Source organism: Aptenodytes patagonicus, chromosome Z (assembly GCF_965638725.1).
Source record: "Aptenodytes patagonicus chromosome Z, bAptPat1.pri.cur, whole genome shotgun sequence".
NCBI classification, from domain to species: domain Eukaryota; kingdom Metazoa; phylum Chordata; class Aves; order Sphenisciformes; family Spheniscidae; genus Aptenodytes; species Aptenodytes patagonicus.
In genome coordinates this window covers 984171-1003436 of record NC_134982.1, presented here as the reverse complement: position 1 = coordinate 1003436, position 19266 = coordinate 984171, and the positions used below count along the sequence as shown (strand labels likewise).

Sequence of the window (19266 nt, the reverse complement as noted above, 5' to 3'; positions counted from 1 at the left end):
TTCTGTTAGAAAGTTTTATTTAAAGCCAGATTAACTGAGTAAAACTTAATTAAACTTCCATCGATTTAAATGGGAGTTTTCATTGAGTAAGGATAGTTTGATTGGACCCCAAAGACCTTGCTATTTATATGTGTGGTTGATCATCTTACTCGTACAAGGTTTGACTTAAAAGAGCACAAAGAAGTAAGGCAAATAATTTTGTGCTGCAACTTTTTAATGTATTAAATGAATAATGAGTTTAGGATGCTGCAGTAAATAGTATAATTGTAATAATGGTGTAAGTTTCTAGTACAAGTATATCTTAATTTTCCAGTATTTTCTAATATGTCAACTGGCTTATTTCTAATACATTCAGGGGTTTATGATCTTTTTGCTTCTTAAATGTGCTTCTAAGACATTTTTTGTGAATTATGTAGAAAACACTTGTGTCCAGGAATACATGTTCCTTCTTACTGGATTTTCATTGAGAGGAAAAGATAACTTATTGCCTGACATATTTGCGTGATGGCTATTTTTCTCCCCTTTTGGCTTTATCCATTCAGGGGTTTTGGGGGAATGTTTAATCATTCTCATTCAATAGATTTTTTTTTTTTTTTAATTCTATAAAATTGTAATAAACTTTTCTAATTTTTTATACACTGTACTTAGAATCAACTCCTGCAAAGCCACTTATTTCCTTCTGTTGCATTATTAACTAGTCTCACTAAGCTCTTTAGAAGGGTGTAGCACATCTAATCATAGAATCATTAAGGTTGGAAAAGACCTCTAAGATCATCGAGTCCAACCATCAACCCAACACCACCATGCCCACTAAACCATGTCCCTCAGCGCCTCATCTACACGTCTTTTAAATACCTCCAGGGATGGGGACTCAACCACTTCCCTGGGCAGCCTGTTCCAATGTTTAACCACTCCTTCAGTAAAGAAATTTTTCCCAATATCCAATCTAACCCTCCCCTGGCACAACTTGAGGCCATTTCCTCTCGTCCTATCACTAGTTACTTGGGAGAAGAGACTGACCCCCACCTCGCTACAACCTCCTTTCAGGGGGTTGTAGAGCGCGATGAGGTCTCCCCTCAGCCTCCTCTTCTCCAGGCTAAACAACCCCAGTTCCCTCAGCCGTTCCCCATCAGACTTGTTCTCCAGACCCCTCACCAGCCTCGTTGCCCTTCTCTGGACACGCTCCAGCACCTCGACGTCCTTCTTGGAGTGAGGGGCCCAAAACTGAACACAGTATTCGAGGTGCGGCCTCACCAGTGCCGAGTACAGGGGCACGATCACTTCCCTAGTCCTGCTGGCCACACTATTTCTGATACAGGCCAGGATGCCGTTGGCCTTCTTGGCCGCCTGGGCACACTGCTGGCTCATGTTCAGCCGGCTGTCGACCAACACCCCCAGGTCCTTTTCCGACAGGCAGCTTTCCAGCCCCTCTTCCCAAGCCTGTAGCGCTGCATGGGGTTGTTGTGGCCGAAGTGCAGGACCCGGCACTTGGCCTTGTTGAACCTCATACAGTTGGCCTGGGCCCATCGATCCAGCCTGTCCAGGTCCCTCTGCAGAGCCTTCCTACCCTCGAGCAGATCAACACTCCCGCCCAACTTGGTGTCATCTGCAAACTTACTGAGGGTGCACTCAATCCCCTCATCCAGATCATCGATAAAGATATTAAACAAGACCGGCCCCAAAACTGAGCCCTGGGGAACACCGCTTGTGACCGGCCGCCAACTGGATGTAACTCCATTCACCACAACTCTCTAGGCCCGGCCGTCCAGCCAGTTTTTGACCCAGCGCAGAGTACACCTGTCTAAGCCGTGAGCCGCCAGCTTCTCGAGGAGAATGCTGTGGGAGACAGTGTCAAAATATATGGAATATTACAGAATAATACGGAAAATCAGCCTCTTTTCAGCAACTCAGGGCTAGAAAGCAGGGAAAGAGGTGAGGTAATAACTAAATAGATCACAGGCTTTGAATTTTGGCCCAGCCTAAACCTACCATTTAGGGACTGCTTGACCCTTGCCTTCTACCAACTTGGGTGTTCAATCACAGAAAATACTGCCTCCGAAATGAAAGCTCATCGGTCAGAGCCTTCATACTGCAGTTTTCAAAAGGCATGCAAACTCTTCACCCTTCTCTGGCTGTGGAAAGAAATCAAAGAATTTTAGACTATGGAAGTGATATTTAGGGAACAGCTAGATGCTTGCTATGCCTGCAGAGATTAGCAGCTTCTTGTACTAATTGCAATGCAAAATGTAAAGCTGTGCTTAAAAAATAACCTCCTCTCTCCCCCTCAACACACTGGCCGACTCCAGTGGGTATACACAAATAAGTAGTAGTGTTAGAAAATAGTTGGTGCTCGAAGGTGAAGACCAAAAAAAGTATTTTGGCAAAGTGGTGCTGGAATCCTGGTGTCTGTGTGGAAGCTGGTGAAGACCCCATGGAGTGATGCCCACGGGCTGCAACAGCTGCACCGTAACAGTGAACTCCTTATTTTTCAGAAGTGTCCTGAATAAGGTTCATGTGCAATTTGTAATTGCATGTGATCTCTATATATTCATGCCAGCATGCTTAAGGAAGTGATAGGCTATTGATTTGGCAGTGTGTTCCAGTCTGGTTGTATATTTGTTACCACTGTTTTTTTATATGTGTTGACACAATGAGAAGTATGTTCAGAAAGTTATTAGAAGTTACTAGTTTCTTTATAAAGAGGCTATGTCAGAATGAGGTTAGAAATTGCTGTCAATCACTCTGTTATCACAAGGTATAAGTAATTACTTTGCTGTGAATACTTAGTATTTAAAAACAGTACTAAAAAAAGTAAAATCTGGAGTACTCATAAGAGGTGTTAATGTTTCTGAACTGGTTTGAAGGTGACCCAGAGTTAAATGGCTTTTGGGCGTGGATTCACAAACCTTGTTGTACACAGCTGACGGAGATTCCCCCCTTGTGATTTGTTATGATACCGTCATCTTTTCATTTACCAGTCACATTCATATGTTTGGAGAAGACTAGGAAGTTATTACATGAAAACTACTGAGAACTGAAGTAATGCATGTTAACGATTTCATAAAGACGGTCTAAAAGCAGAAGAGGAGCAGCAGCAGGTACAGTGGGCAGTTCTCCACTGCCCAGCGGCAAGCCATTGCGGGTGCTTGTGTTGGTCAGCAAGAGCTGTGTGCCTTCTGCACGGCAGGGTCATTTACAGAGACTTAATTTCGTGTTGAAATTTGGTTGGTGCTGACAAAGGGCCGTGGCCCTTTTTTAATGGGGAATTAATGCCCCTGTGGATTGCAAACCTAATGCCACAATCAGTAAAGCAGCAATCTCTTCATATAATAAGATTTTTTGATAGCATAAGCTGACATAGAGGATGTATTGGGAGGAAAGAAATCTTATCAGGGCATCCCTTCAGTCTGCTTTTTAGCTTTCCTAAAGCTCTTTGGGAAGACTATTTGTGAGGCTTAGCAAAACACTTCTTTTGATAATGCCTTGACTGAATTGTGGTAAGGCTCATATAGGGAATAATTAAAGATTATAACTGGGCAGAGTATAAACCAGTGAATTATAACTTTAATCACGTGGTGTTATGTGGCACGATTTGGTGTTCATTGTATAATTTCTAATAGCAACTAACAGATGCATCCCAACCCAAATGACATGAATGAGTCAGCTGAATTAATATACTCTGAAGGTAGCCTGGAAAAACTGCACTTTTTTTGGTGAGAGAGATGAAGTATTGAGAGGGGATGTAAGAGAAGTTCTGCTGGAAATCTGTATTTTGTGGCTAAATAAGTTGTTAGTGTGTAATATGTGTATCTAATATTTTTAATGATGCTAGAAGATGGCAGAAAAAGAAGAAAATACAAAAGAGATACTTAAAGTGTGGAAAAGGTTTTTAAGGCATAGGTTTGTGAAAAGTCTGCATACAGTATGAAGGGAAAACAGAAAATAGTTGCCCTTTGCTTTATCTGTGTTTCATAGAGATACATTGCATGGTTCAGAATATGAAAAGATAATTACTTCTTTTTTTTTCCCCCTCATCTAAGGATGTTATGTACCAAAATCACTGACTTTGTGGGTGTTTGGTTGTTTCTTTCAGCTGGAGTAACCACGGAAGCCATTCAAACTGGTAGTGCAAGCCCAGATTCATTGGGAACAGAAGCAAAAGTTCAGGAAGAAGAGCATGATCTGGCTGATGATGACATCACAGCAGGTAAGCATTAATATAATGAATATGTTATTTTTGGCATACTAGGTACTGTGCAGAGGAGATGGAACACTTTCTGTCAATAGCATATTTTTAATGAGAAAATGAAATACTAAGGCTGCTTGTGAAGAAGCGTGTGCTATTAGCAATGAAGTAATTCAAAAGTAGAGAAGAGCTGTGGACAAAAACTAAGTACCTGCTTAACTGTAACTACTATAATGTTGTTGTGTTACTTCTGAATCATTATCTGTATCTTAATATATGTGTTTTGAGCTTTTAAGTCTGCCTGCAACCAACATGTTTAGCTTGTGGTTCTTGAAGAATAAAGGCTTTATATGATTCTTTATAGTTATCCCTTAAATTATTTACCTTGGTGAAACATCTGACGTAAGGGTGCTGCCATCGGTCTGCTTGATTGAACTGAGTATTTTTTTCAATGAGTGAGCATTGCTAGTTCGTTGCACATAGAATTAAAGTGTGTTTCATTTCTACAATACTCATATAGCTTTTTACTGTTGTTCTAGTTTATTGTAGACTGGCAGGTAAAGTCAAGAGTTCTGGTCTATCAAGGCATATTCTGAAACGACAGACCATACAAAAATATGTATTTAATTATAAGCAATTATCTTTTGATTCTTTTTTTCATGCTTATTTATGCAGCGTCATAAGGAAAATATCTATATGCTCAATATCAATATTCTCGGAATTTCAGTGACTACAGTACATATTTTAGCATAGCATACCGCAGATTATAGAGCGTGAAAGCTATCTTTTTTTTGGCTGAGCTTTTTACAGATTTTTGTGAAAGTCTAAAAGAAAATTAGTTATTTCTATTGACCTGAAGACGGTTAGTATGGCAGATCTAGTTTTGGGTCAAGTCTCTAGTTGAAGGTGCCTGAGACAGGATCACTGCTGGTGGAAGAACAGCCTGTCTGGAGCAGGGGGTTTTAACGCAGGTTGGGGGTAAAAGGCTAACTGGAAATAGCCGAGAGGGAGGTAGGATGCTGGGAATGCCTTTAGCAGCTAGGGGACGATGCAGGACAACAATGAATAGAGGATGGACCCCCGGAAAAAATAAAAATAAATTAATAATGGGCTCGGCATACCCTGAAACACAGATTTCCCCAGCATACACATCAGAGCAGTGTTTCCTTTAGGAACCTATACCATCTCCTTGGCTGTTAGCGACCTTCTGGTTCTTTTTCTGGAAGCATTAGCAATAGCAGTATTAAACAATTGTGTGTTACATCTGGGACAGCTTTCTGCCCCTTCAATGTCATATGTTCTTTTCACGGGGAAGATATTGAAGATGGGATGCTTTAATGGAGTAAACTCCAAATTATGTGCGGTTTTTTGCTATGTGCTAGACTGAGTTTTGAGGTTTTCAGAAAGCTATCCGCTATGTTGCTAGAGTCTGATGGTAAGAATTTCATTTACAGAGAAAGTGTTTCTGTTATTAAAAGCAGCTGAGCTTTTAAAAAAGTATTCTAAGTAAAGATGAAACTTTGGCCTACAACTGAATACAATTAGTTTTGTGTTCGTAGAATAACAAAAAAAAAGAGTTTTGAGACAATTTAAACTTAACCTTATCTTAAAAATATGATGCAGCTTCTTTTTATAGTGGTCCTATTAAGGCTAATATTTATCGATTTGACTGCACAATGTAATGCTGGTGTGTAGTGGTCAACAATATTTTTTTTTCAGTTCAAATTGAGATTCACCAAATGCTTTCGTTTATCCAAATAATTTTTTAAAAGGATCACTTTCACATCAGTCCTTTTAGAGATTAAAGCATTTTAGCTTAGCTGGCTGAAAAGCACTGAAGCCTGTTTCTGGAAAATACTTCAGTAATACACTACAGTGCCTCTTAGGCATTTAAAAACACACACGCAGGAGTTATTTAGAAAATTGGGTCTATCTTCAAATGCACTGAAAATACATACAAGAACAGTCTTCTAGTGTGGTAGTATTTATTGCTATCTTTAGTGCCTGAAAGGCTTTTCTGGATAACTAAAAGTAGAGCAAATGTTTTGCTTAAATAATTGACGTGTGGACAACAGCATTTCTTCCTAGTTGGGTATAAAATCTACTGGCTTCAGTGATCAACATTTTGCAATTCATCATGATGGTAAACTGGCTTTTTCAATTTTTTTTTTTTTTTTTTTAGATTTGGTAATTTGTAATCTAGTTGTATTTTCAATGTAATTTTAGGATCCAAGATAGTATCTAAGTTTTATTTTAGAAATCCAAATATATTTTTCCAATAAATAAAGAGCAAGATACTTTAAAAAAAAAAAAAACAAAACCACAACAAAACACCAACAACATAGTACTGTTACATATTTGGAAATACAAATATTTGTCTTTATGTTTTAACACAAGTGCAGCAGCATCTGTAGGGATAATAAAACAAGGACATGCCTGAGCACATAACAGGGATAAATGGTCAAATGTCACCGATGCTGTGAAAAAGAGCATTGTAGTGCATCACTACCTCTGTGACAGATTTATTTACTTACAAAGCAAATGATAGAACAGCATAAGTAGACTGTCTTTAAAAGTCCACCGAGTTCACTGTGTGGAGCTGTTTTGAAAATGAAGAACTTCAAGGATGTAACCTTTTACGTTGCAGAAGTGTTTGCCTCTGAGCTGTGCATGGTTACTTTAGTAATGGAAATAAATAACATATTGGGGCGCAGTAGGATATACATATTCTGAATATTGTATGGATTGCTTTTATATCTTATCAACAGAAACTTCTAGCAAGTTTAGAATTAATTTAGTTCTAATTAATTCCCAGGGTAACTGTAGATGTTTTTGGACTTACGTGAATGTCCTATCAGTGGCGTTTGGTATTGCTGCTTGTAGTAGGAATGCCAGGTTTTGGTTGAGACGTTGTTGCTGATGGTGCTACATACAATGAAAGATGACTCTTGCCATGAAGAGCTTATTCTAATCTCTCTTCCACTAACTTAGATACTACCGCCAACCTCTTCAGCCTTGCATAATGTGGATTTTTTCCATGGCAAACACATTTTGTAACAATGACCTTACTCACGTTAGTATTGACAATGACACTTGCAAAGCACAAACCCATTCCTGGTTCTAATTAAACAGCAATATTTTTAAACACTTTCTCCCCCTTCCATGAGCTCTGAATGGCATGTTCAGCCACCTTGGCTGCAAAGACTATAGAAGTGTAGACTGCCTCGGTTTTGTAGATACAAGGCTTTCAAAAATATACCTCTGTGTTTGTTAAATCTGCACCTGGACCACTTCATTGGCCTGTGCTTCACCCAGCAGCGAGCTCAGCCGAACTGCTGCTGCAGTGCTTTGGTGGAAAAGAAGGTACATGTTGGAACTCATTTGGACCTTTCTTTTGCCATTATTTAAAGCAGTGGTGCCACGTACATGTGTGCGAGGTGGAAGCGGACGCAAGCGCTAAGAGTTCTGCTAGAGGGTTTGGTCTAATTCTGGGAGGTTTGGAGGAGTTTTATGTAAGACACATGGCTCTCGGGGAGAGAGGGTTAGATGTCCTTGGAATGTCGTTCCGACCTTAGCGAACAGATTTTGTGCCCCCTAATTGGTTTGATTACAAAATCTGTTGTCTGCTATTGAACAGTAAACAGTTTATGGTTTTTCTATGCTTTAATAGCTATATGAAAATAAAATGTCGGTAGGTGGGAAATTCAAGGCACAGATTGCTGTGACTGTTCTTGGGCCTGCTCCTAGGAGGTAACACTGCCCTGAGGAACAGAAACAGCGCTGACAACTCGCTTAAGCTGGCTTGCTTGTGAAATGATAAGACTCCAACAGGTGGCCTGACAGGTAACAAAGTTAAATACACTGTTATTGGACCAATTATTATGTTTTGGTATTTCCATAAATAAAAACAGTAACAGATACATTTTTCATTCAATTCTACTTGAGCCAACGTAAATATTTATCATTTTAGGAAACACTGTGATACAGCATAGTCAATTGCTGCGTCAGGATAGTGAGGAATTGAATTGAAATGCAATTTATTCCTAAGGATCTGTCATTCCAAAAGGCTGGGAGACAGGGGACAAGGACTGCTTTAGCTACGGAGATGAGGCTTATTATTTGGTCCAGTCCATTTTCTCCTGCACGCTGCTGTGACATGTTAGTGCACAGAACGGGAAGAAATAATGGTCAGCCTTCTCCTTGTCCTTTGGTGTGATCCCTTGCACAGGGAGAGAAAGATCTGTCTGAAAACATCTTGTAGCAGGTTAAGGCAATAAATAGATGCTTTACAAATACTCTTTGTTTAGCTGTGTAATCAAAATGAGTCTCAGTCAAGCAGACTCTTACGTATGATTTGTGCATTGTACAGACACCTATCTCTGATATGAGAGAGTTCCAGCAGTTACAGTTGTGCACATACAAAAGTTTATATAGAAAATAAAATCTGGGAATGCTGCTGATAAATGTTTGTCAACTCAAAAATTTAATATTTTAAGTATCTTCTTTCAGTATTCACAAATCTATTTTCGTGCATAATGAGTAGTATTTGTTAAGTAATAGTTATCCTTTAACTGGCAAAGTCAGAAGCAAGAAATATTGCTAGATTAACCCACACTCTAAGTTTAAAAATAACTCTTTAATTGGTGACAATATTTGTCTGTATTAAAGATTCAACAGTGTAAGGGCAGGGATTGTGTTTCTTCAGTAAGATCCGTCTCGTATCTTACTGCACCATCACTGCTGCTGAAGTGCAGTAGTACATGGAATGCATTTGCAGACATTTTTAACTTCCAGCATTTTCCCGTATTTGGAGTACTACTTATACCCGCACTGTTTAGACTTTCTGATTTTGGTAAAATCTAACTGTTTGAAGTAGTTTTAATTTAGTTCCTAGCTGATGTATTATTTTTCTCTGTGAATTATTACAGTTCTTAACTCAAAGGCTTCTTTAACAGAAAGGCTTCTGTAACAGAAGAAAATATTTCAACAAACTGCAAACTGAAAGTCGTGGACAGTCATATACTATGGGTTTTTTTCTTTTTCTTAAATTTTTATTTAATATATTGAGCTTCTGGACTACTTTGGTGGTTTCTCTTCATTCTCTTTCTTGCTGCTGGAGCTGGACGACTTTTAAGTGGGAGTGACAGGTGCTGTTGCCCATTGCATCCCTCCCGTTACCAGCCAGACTTCCACTGAAAATTTGGGGTGGAGTGGAGGTACACAACAAATGAAACCATCTGCCATCCCCAGCAAACAAGCCAGTGGCCCACTGTTCAGCACAATGAGGGTGCCAAAAGAGTCAGTCTCTGGACAAAGTTCCTGCTGGGTTTCTTTTAAGTAGGTTAGACTGAACCTGAGCACCTTCCACAAACCCTGTCACATACATTTTTGTATCTCCAAAGCCCACCATAGAGAGATCAAAGAAGCTTTTAATTTGTATTTAACCACTCATTGGAAAACCGTCTACCATATCATGCACTGACTATTGTGTAAAACACCAGAAAAGTGAGGTTTTATCATCTGAAGCAAACTTCATCTGTTTCAGATGCTAATTAAGAAAATAGAGAAAATACACGCTGACTCATCGCTTTCACTCTATTACATTTAAAAATGGAATGTGAATTCACAGATGCAGGTTATTTAACATGTAAAAGTTAATTTTAATGGAGTTTTTGTGTGTACTAAGAAAAATTCTGAAGCACCTTGAGAAATGTGTCTACTAGGTAATTGTATACCAAGTTAATTGAGAATCTAGGTTCCTACAATTTGTAATTAGCTGTCTACAAGGAGGCATGAAATTATGGATAAAATTCTGTTCCTTTTTTTTTTAAGGAAACATAATTCATGTAAAAACGGGTTTTCAACAAAGCTGCATGTATTTGAAAAGATATAGGCATCTGCCAGTCAAGCAGATGTCACCCAGTAAACGCCATTAAGAGCTCTGCTCTCTGTGAGGGGGTTATGGGCTTGACATCTGTCTGAATGGCATCTGTCAGCGTTGGGAGAGTGCTACGTGTATTCATTAAGGAAGTACTAATCCAAGAAAACTGGTTTGTTTGGGGGGCTGGTGGGGTGGTTTCTAGTTAATGGAGAAGCGTAGAGCAGAGCAGTAGCGGAGTGCAGATTGCGGGCTGTGCTGAGCGCTGCAGCGCCCAGCGGCGGGGTCGGTCCTCAGCCGGGCCTGGCAGCTGCAGGAGGAGCTGGGCAAGGGCTGCCAAAGAGCCAGACACAAACTGGGCTGCCAGTTTGTCTTTAGTTCTAACGTTTATATTGATTTAGAAATAACTAACACTTCTAAAATGACTGTAGATTTTAAAAAAACAAATAAAAGTGCCTTGGCTGAAAAAGCTAGCAAACTTGAATAAAAATTTCAAAATTATTTACTTAACAAAAGGCAATATACGTAGGTTTTAAGCTCTAACTTGGATTGCAGCATTGTTAAATATTTTTGTCCTCTGTGGGAAGCAGCATCGGTTTTTCTTCAGCTTGTAGGCCACGGAGCTGAAAACAGAAAAACTTGGGCACCTGGACACATGTAGCACTTCACGGTGTCAGCAGCTGCTTGTCTGCCAGCTGGAAGGTGTCGTCTCAGGGAGCTGCTTCGGGAAGGGCGTGCAGGACTTTGATTGCAGTTACCCGCGTGCTGCAGGTTTTGTGTAGTTGAGGGCTAACAATTAGAGCTGCTTGCCGGTGGCCGGCCGGGGGGTGCAGGACACAGCCTGGCCTCTCTTCCTGCCTCCCAGGAGGGCAGTGAATCCGCTGAGGGTAAAAGCCTGGCAGAGCTGCTGTGTCTAGAGCGTGGACATTTCGGTGTGTTCATTAAGTCTAGCATTCTCTCCATACCTATGTATTTACACTGTGACGTACTAATTTAGAGGCCACAACTTTTATCACAGGAGCAAGTAACTTTTCAAATTTAAAAACATTTACCTCATCTCATCTAAGATGTATTTCAATAAAATCAGTATATTACATTGAAAGCACAGTGTGGTTTTGAAGAAAGACTGTGTTAAATATTGATCTCTTTAGTGTAGCATGAGAAGCAGTCTTTAACATGCATTCATCTACAAATGCTTGCTTTTGTATTTGAAGAGATAACTTTTTCATTTAGTTTTGCATACTTTCTGATATCTGTTCTTATTTGATGGTATACAGCTTAATACTAAGCTTTGCATAGTGTATCTGAGTAGTATCAGTCCTTACACTGTCTTATTTTGTGTGTGAAAGTAGGAAGTTGGCATCATTGTGTGCATTATACGTCAGTGCTTTGTGAAAATCGATCTGGGACTCTTGTCTGAAATTCTTTTGTTGTTTTGGTGGCAGATGTTGTCTTCCAGCACTGCGCAGTCTCCCTTTGTGCCACAGTTACTCTGAAAAATAGTGTTAACTTGGGAAAAGTTAGTTCTCTTTGTCTTAGAAAAACATTTATACCTTAATTGTATTCTTCTGGCTGCTCATCTTCTCTCAGTGGCATTAGGCAGAAACACTTCAGCGTGATGCTTTCCATAACTCAATCAATGACTTTTGAAAGATTGTTACAGTCAAAATTATTTAGAATCATCTTTTCAGGTGTAGAAGTGGAGTCTTAAAGAGGCACAGGTTATAAAAGCAGCATATTAAAATGTGGGGGTTTTTTGAGAGTCCTCATTTCTTTGTTTTTTCTTTTTATTCTGTTACATTTCTGGTTAGCATTGCAATGAAAAAACTTCCTATGCCTCATACTTTTTAGTTTTTCTATTTTGGTTCTAATAATAGTGTAATGATGTTAAAGTCTGTGGCAGGAATATCCTTAAATCTCTATATGGCGTTTTCTTTGATGGTTGAGACACAATTGCATCCATAAACAGTTTCTGTTTTCTGTCATTGCTGGGCGATGCGTTTGGGACATGTCAAGGCTACCAGCTTTGGTACTGTTCTTAGCCAACTTCTTGACAGCAGTTGTTTTGCCTAAAAAAAAAAGTCTATATTGTCATGTTTGTCTTACATTTGAAGAATGTCTCCAGAGGCACAGTAAGTCTTTGTGCTTCAGCATTCGACAGAGTTTTACTCCCCACACGGTACCCTGAGGAGGCAGCAGGCAGGGAAGTCCCTTACGGCGCGTGCTGCAGCCCTAGCAAGGAGCGCGGCGGCTCCGAGGCCTTTGGTAAGACACAGGTAATGCAGGTAACACTTTGGGATGTGACAGCATCGGTACAGCTCCTTCTAACATCCGGCATTTCAGAAAGGTGTGTGGTGAGAAACAGTTGGAAATACCGCTCCGATTTCCCTTAATCTGCCTCAGTAAGTTTAAGCTTGATTGCACATGCTAACTATAACAGTGCTGGCAAGGTGTAAGTGTCTTGGGGTAAGTTAGCTTTAATCATGGACCAAACACTTCAAGAAGCCGTTCTGCTGTTAACGGGCATAATGTTCACTGCTTTTAGCAGTATTTACTTGTGTAAATTAACCATTTGCCTGCGGAAGACAGTTCTTACATATGTCGCCATAAGAACTACTGGAGTCTAGGAATTTCCACGTGGAAATTACTTCCCCAGATGCTTGTGCTGGTTATTATTACATGAATCATTTACTTGATGGCCAATATATTGTTAAATATAATGTACGACTTCTTTAAGACTTCCTTTAGTCCTGGAAGCAACTTTTGAAATTTGGGAAGGTTTTGTTTGTTTGTTTTAAGTTTACTGGACATCTGCAGTTTGAGATCACCGTCTTCTGTTTTCTACAACAAGTGAGCTTTTTTCCATCTGTAATCCAGTAAGTACATTGCAGAATATGAATTTACTGCATCAACAGCAGTAATAGCAATTCTGGAATTGCTGTGTTTGTTACTTAGATATCTAAATGCTCTTGCCCTGAGGTTATACTAATTCCTGAGGCAATGAAGTAGTGATGTAAAGCAAAGACCTGAAACCTCTGCCCTTTTCTAATTTACATTTTTGGACTCGCTGGTGAAAAATGACGTAGATGTTAAATAAGGTTTAAAATGTCAAGCCACAATTTCATTTATAATTACATATAGCTTATTAAAAGAACCGAACATGGGCAGAGTTTACTTGTGTGGTTACAGAACGTCTCTTACAACTCAGAGTTAAACTGCTGGTGCCTTAGCGGCTGCTTTGACTCATGAAGGAAGAGATAAGGTGTGCATGGGTCTGGCCATCTCCTCGCCCCTGGGTGCATAAGCCTTTCATGTGTTGTCTGGACACTTACTGTAACCCCAACAATATGTAGACTACATCTCTTGGGGTAATCCTTTCAGAGGTCCCCAATTCATCAGTTTAAAACACATTTGCTCTGTGTACTGCTCTTGTGACTTTAATGCCTTATCACTCCTCTGACCTATCTTCCTTCTCAAAAATATCAGGTGTTGTCTCAGAACTAAGTCAGTCTATGTTGGACTTAAAAAAGAAGAAAATATTTTTCTGTGTTGAAATCCCAGAACTCGCTCTGGGCACCCAGTAGCACAACAACCTGCTGAGCAGAAGTTGTTGACCAGCCAATTGTTTGTGACAGCAGGACTGTGGTCTGTACTAGTCTGCATGGTATGCCAGAATGATATAAATAGTCACCGTAAGACCCCCATCCTTCACCTTCCTGCCCAAGGAAAGTCTTGTGTGGTCACCTGGACGTAGCGAGTAGCTGTTGCATCTCATTTGTCCTGAACATTCATCTTTCTTGCATGAATCAAAGTGCTCTGCTTCTCTCTCCAGAAAATGCTCCTGGCCCCTCTCTTCCCGTGCTGTGTAATGAGCTGCACTGCTCAAAGCAGGCAAGAGGTAGCCATAACAGCATGAGACCAGCAGATTGGCCCGTGCCTGTAGGACTCTCCTGGGCTTCGTCTCCCGTGCTCTCTGCACCACAGCCTGTGGCCAGCCTCTCTTCTCCCCTTCTCCAGCCCCCCAGAGCCTGAGCAGTCGCTGTAGCAGTGGCCTCTTTCTCCTGAGCTCCAGCTGGACTTTCCTCGTGATATGCGATAGCTTGGTTAAATGCAGACGTGAAATGAGATGTGTAGTCGTAACCACATCATTTCCTTACACGTGGTCTCTTCCAGTGCTGGAAGAGTAAACTTCTCACACACTTAGTTTTGGTTACTTTTTTCCATCATTGGCAGATCTTTTTCACTACTTAGTAATTTTTTTGAAGGTGTTTTTTAGCTGTGCATAATTTTTCAGTTTCTATATGCAGACCACTCTTCTTCATGCAAGTTTTGCAGGACTTGTTGATAGGAAGAACATAAAACACAGAGGGTTTTGACTGAGGTCAATGTTAAGTGGATAAGGGAGCTGTTACCACAGTTTCAGATTGTGAATATTCCCCCAGGGTGATAGGAGCAATGAAAAACAAAAGCTGTACAAGGTACCAGGCTGACATTTAGAACAATAAACAGTGGGCACCAATCTGCACCTTTAGGCTCCTGACTTTGGTGTTCTGAATTTCCTTCCCTACCTCTTTCCAGTAACTCAAGGAAATTAGGGTCCTGGGTTGTCCTTCAGGTGCCTAGAACACATGATATGAATTCCCCCAGGCTGTCTTGCTCCATGAGTGGGATTTGAAGGGAGGGAGAACACCTAGTCAAAATCTTGCATCGTTTAACAAGTGAAGAATTGCAGCTGGTTGGACTAGTCATGTTTGAAAGCATCTTCTTGTAGTTAGTTACAAAAGTCCATTCACTTGTAATAATTCTAGACTTTACCGTTTATTATACGTGTGTGTATATATGCATTGTCTTAAGAAACCAGCTTTCCATGGTTAACAGTGTATTTTAAGCATAGGATTAGTCACAGCAAAGTTAGAGGATGTTATTCATAAATTAATTAGTTCTATTGATACATTTTAAAAATGGTATTTCCTTAGTTTGTGTTGTGTTTTTTTCTAGGTAGATTGATGAAAACAACTTTTAAATTCTGAAGACCCATGCCTGTGGGTGCTGTCTGATGTCATTTTATTCTAACCAAAAGTATTTTTCATTGAGAGAGGTCTGGTTTGAAATTTATAGTGGTTTTTTGTAACACGTTTTAATAGCAGCTGGGTTTATAGCATTTTATAGCATTTTTCTATACCTTCTTCTGGATAGTCAGGTTTTCAAGCTAGCAGGTTCAAAACATCAGTTATCTACATAGTATATAAAAAACCTGATGGAAGTTTAAAAAAAAAAAGCAATACCTTATTGTATTGGAAATTGCTTGTTTTCACATTTCAGCTGTAGTTTGGACAGCTGTAACTTCAAAAATAAAATATACTGCAAACACATCGAACTGTGTTAAAAGATTATAATTTTAATAGTACTTTCTATATGCAAAATCTTTTAATTTTACCTACTTACGCAAGAGAGAAGATGATTAAAGTTCATACTTCATTCTTTTACCAGTCTTCGCACTTTGATAAATAAATAGATCATCTAAGATTCAATAGGCCAATTGCAGCATATAATAGCTATTCAGAGGCAATTAAACTGCCTTTTTTCATGCTGGCATGTGAGCGTGCCCTTTCACAACCTTCAACTTGATTTGTGGTGATTCAAAATTAACTTAAAAGTCTTGTTTGCTGACAGCTTAAAGCTTAATTGACTGAAAGCCAAATAGAGTGTGTTCTGTATTCAGCGCTGGAGCCCTCGATAAAGCTGTGTGTAAATCGCACGTGTTGAAAGGCAGCGCCGGGTCCCTCCCTGCCTGTACCAGGGTGGGAACCACTCCACGGGGTTGTGTATCGCACCGGCTCGGCCCTGGGGCTCCCCGGCCGCGGCGGAGGGCATTCAGCTTCGGCAGGGCTGGCGCAGTTCTGGCACTGCCCTGGGGCTTCCTCCCTCCTTGTTGCTGCCTCTTGCTCCTGCGCAAACCTGCACCTGCTGTTCAAAGGGATGCTTGTTTTTCCAGTTTCTAGCTGTATTAGGTGATAGTGAATCAGAAAATGAGAATTAAGTCTTGTTGGTTTCACTGTTTGATTAGAACGATCCCACCGTGAAAGGTAAAGTTTACTGTAGTTTGAATAAAATTTTTATGACTATTAAAGACTATTGGTCTAAAGACTCTCTATATTGCTAAACAAGCAACAAATAAATATTAAAATATGTGTTTCATATTAGTGGAATTCCTTTCCATCCATAGGTGCAGGGGGAGATTTGAAATCTGTTTGTGTACCTGTACTGTCGTAACAGGACGTACCTGGAGTTCAAAGGCTGCATATGAAGGCTCTGGAACAGTGCTGAAAAGCACCTCCCTACATGTTTCTTTGTGGCTTAAGTTGGGGGAAAAAATTCCTGATGAATTGTAACCCTCATCTCAGTCTAAATCCTCTTTGTTATGCTGCTAAAAGCCTTCCTTTTTCCCTGAATATTTCTATATAGAAAAAGGTGTTTTGTTGTGGGGTGCTGCTCAACACTACACATCATTCTCCCGCCACAGTTCCCTAAGGGCAGAGTTGGTGCCTTTGCAGCTGAAAGCTCCCCCTGCCCCTCCTGGTAATGGCTGATGCGAAGCATCGTAGGAGGTGCTTGCAAATAAATATTTGGTGGAGATTTTTTGTGTTATAGAATGTTCTTAAGGATGTCTTAAATAACTTCGAATTGAATAATGGCTTTAAGCAATGGGAATGTATTTTAATCTGTCAAAATCAGAAAGGTATTAAAAGCAAAATGCCTTAAATTGTCAGACATGATATGATAGATAGGTCAGAAAAATATAATGGCACCTCACGTGTTTTCTCCTGTAAATTCTTGAAGTTCTGTTCACATGCAAGTCGAATTTTAATATGTAAAAGTTAAAGAACATGGGTTCTGATATTGCTGTATTTCTTACTGATTTCTTGGCAATTCATAGCTATCTAATTTCTTCTGCCTTCCTATTGATTTCCAATAGGAACAACATCTTTTCATAAAGCATCGGAAAAGTCGCCATTTGGTTTCAAAATGACTGTAATGTAGAACAGTTTTACTCTTAATGTTCCTTTCAATAAAATAATAATCATACTTCAGAACGTGAAGTCCAGATCTGTACCAGTTTTATTGAAGTCTTACCTATGTCTAGAGAGATCTGAAACTCAACAATAAATTTAATTGTCTCTTATTAACATCTTATTAAATGCTGTTGGAAAAAATATATCTTATGTTTACATTTATCTGGCTTTAGTTATGTGCAAATTAGTTACTTCCAATACAAATGTTAATGATGCAGTCTTCCACTATTCTGTAATATTTGGTTTCCCCGATGGAATTAAAAACTGTGTATAATTTAATGGTAGAGTTATTTAAATGCCCCGAGTTGTCATACATTTAGAAAGCTGTAAGACAGACACCACTCTAATTTTCGTAAGGCTGCTGGACTCATGTAGAAAATGCACTTTTCTACATAGAGTAAGTACTTTTTGCAGCCACTATTCTAATCTGTTGCAGTTTAGTGGAATTTTCTCTTCTGCTGTGCTGCTCCTTTTATGACAGAATATTTCACTGTGCTACAGCATCTGGGAACACAAAATGGGTGAGGATGCTGCTTCCTCGCAGGGCTGAGAGCAGGGAAATAGTCAAAGACAAAATGGATTCTCTGCTGTTCAGGTGGGGAAATATCAGGCGTGTTTCATTCAGTGTGACTTGCTGTTTTTAAAGCACTGAGTTAATCCGTCAAAATTTCCCTTATTAGAAGTGACGTTACAGTGATTATAATCAAAATTTTGAAAAGGTATGATGAACAATTAAAATGCTTTTATTTATGACTCATTTATGTAGACGGTAATGAAGAGAAATAGATATTTCTGGAAACTGCAGCACGAAACTGCATCTAAAAATTGAAACAGCAAGGTTGGGGACAATTAATACTTACATAACTGACGTCTGGTTTTCGGATGCGGTATGAAACAATCAAATGTCACTGTGGTAAAACTTACTCTCGAATTATTAAATACTTCGGGCTATATGGCTTACAACAGAATTAAATTAGTTTAAGATGATGATTGCTTAGTGGATCTTGTTGGTGAAAACACATGCGTACTGAAGAGAACAGCTAATTTGTTTGCTTTTTGAAAGCGAACAGATGTTTTCAGCACAGAGTTCACAAAGCATTGGTGAAAAAAGGAACGTTTATTGCTGAGAGAAAACAGGTTAACCTCTATGTCTGTATTTTCCAAAGATGAAATTTGTTATTGTTTTCCTTGCTTCAGGTATTCAGTAACTATTAAATGTCTCTTGGGTTTTTATTAGTATGTTACAGACAGGCAGTGATTGACAACAGCAACCTCAGTATTTGCAGTTACATGGATGAATCCAGTTTGCTGCTGGTTTCATATAGCCTCGTTATAAAGTAATAATTGGCACTCAAGTCAATGTTTCCTACTGCAAAAAAAGTTGCAGTAAGGTCAGATAAGAATCTATAACTGTATGAAAGTAATTAATACATGTCATCTATCACTAGCTTTAATCTGAACGCATGAAGCAGCCTGGGATTTAGGCAATGCTATTCAGCTTTTCCAAGGTACAGAATGCTTTTGGTAAAGCCTAAGTGCATGGGTAAACACAAACAGAGCCGGACTACACATTTGTCTTTTGTCTTGTTGCAGGATAAAGCCAAGTAACTTAAATGCTCATTTGTAAAATTTTTGGGGTGTGTTTGGTGCATGAAATAGGCTTGGCAGGCTGGAAAGCGTGTGAGCACTGTGCTTGCAGTTGAGCAGTTGTTTCCAGGTATGCTGGACCAAGGTAGCACGTTGTTCAAGAGCGGTGCAATCATCCCAAAGCGCTAATGAGCATGGGGGGGGGCTGTATGAATGCCTAGTGGATACCGAACAAGTTCAGGCATTGAGCTTTTTAGGAAGAATGAGTGATAGCTAATGATTATTTAATGACAGATCTCTGGACTGAAAGGCACTTAGCACTCAGTGTGTACTGCAAAGCCTATTTCTCAGAGCTTCCGACAGGTTTATTTGGTCTCACCTTGAGTAGAGCAGTGCTGTATTGATTTCATTGGTGGGGATTTAAACACACTATTGGCTTAAAATAGCACCACCTGTGCAGAAGAAAATCAGTGTCTTAACCCTTAAGGCTGCCAGTAGCTACTATGTAATGCTTTGATTGGAGGCTAACAGATTCCTGACAG

At 39.6% G+C, this 19266-nt stretch overlaps 1 protein-coding gene across 5 annotated transcripts in view; it reads left to right on the top strand.

The window, feature by feature from the left end:
* LOC143172360 (WD repeat-containing protein 7-like) overlaps positions 1-19266 on the top strand; it is a 151127-nt gene that overhangs the window by 52477 nt on the left and 79384 nt on the right. For all 5 annotated transcript variants that reach the window (XM_076361702.1, XM_076361705.1, XM_076361701.1 and 2 more), the window contains one exon: positions 4094-4207. In XM_076361702.1, coding sequence (XP_076217817.1) covers positions 4094-4207 — 114 coding nt within the window. The remainder of the gene's footprint in view (positions 1-4093; positions 4208-19266) is intronic.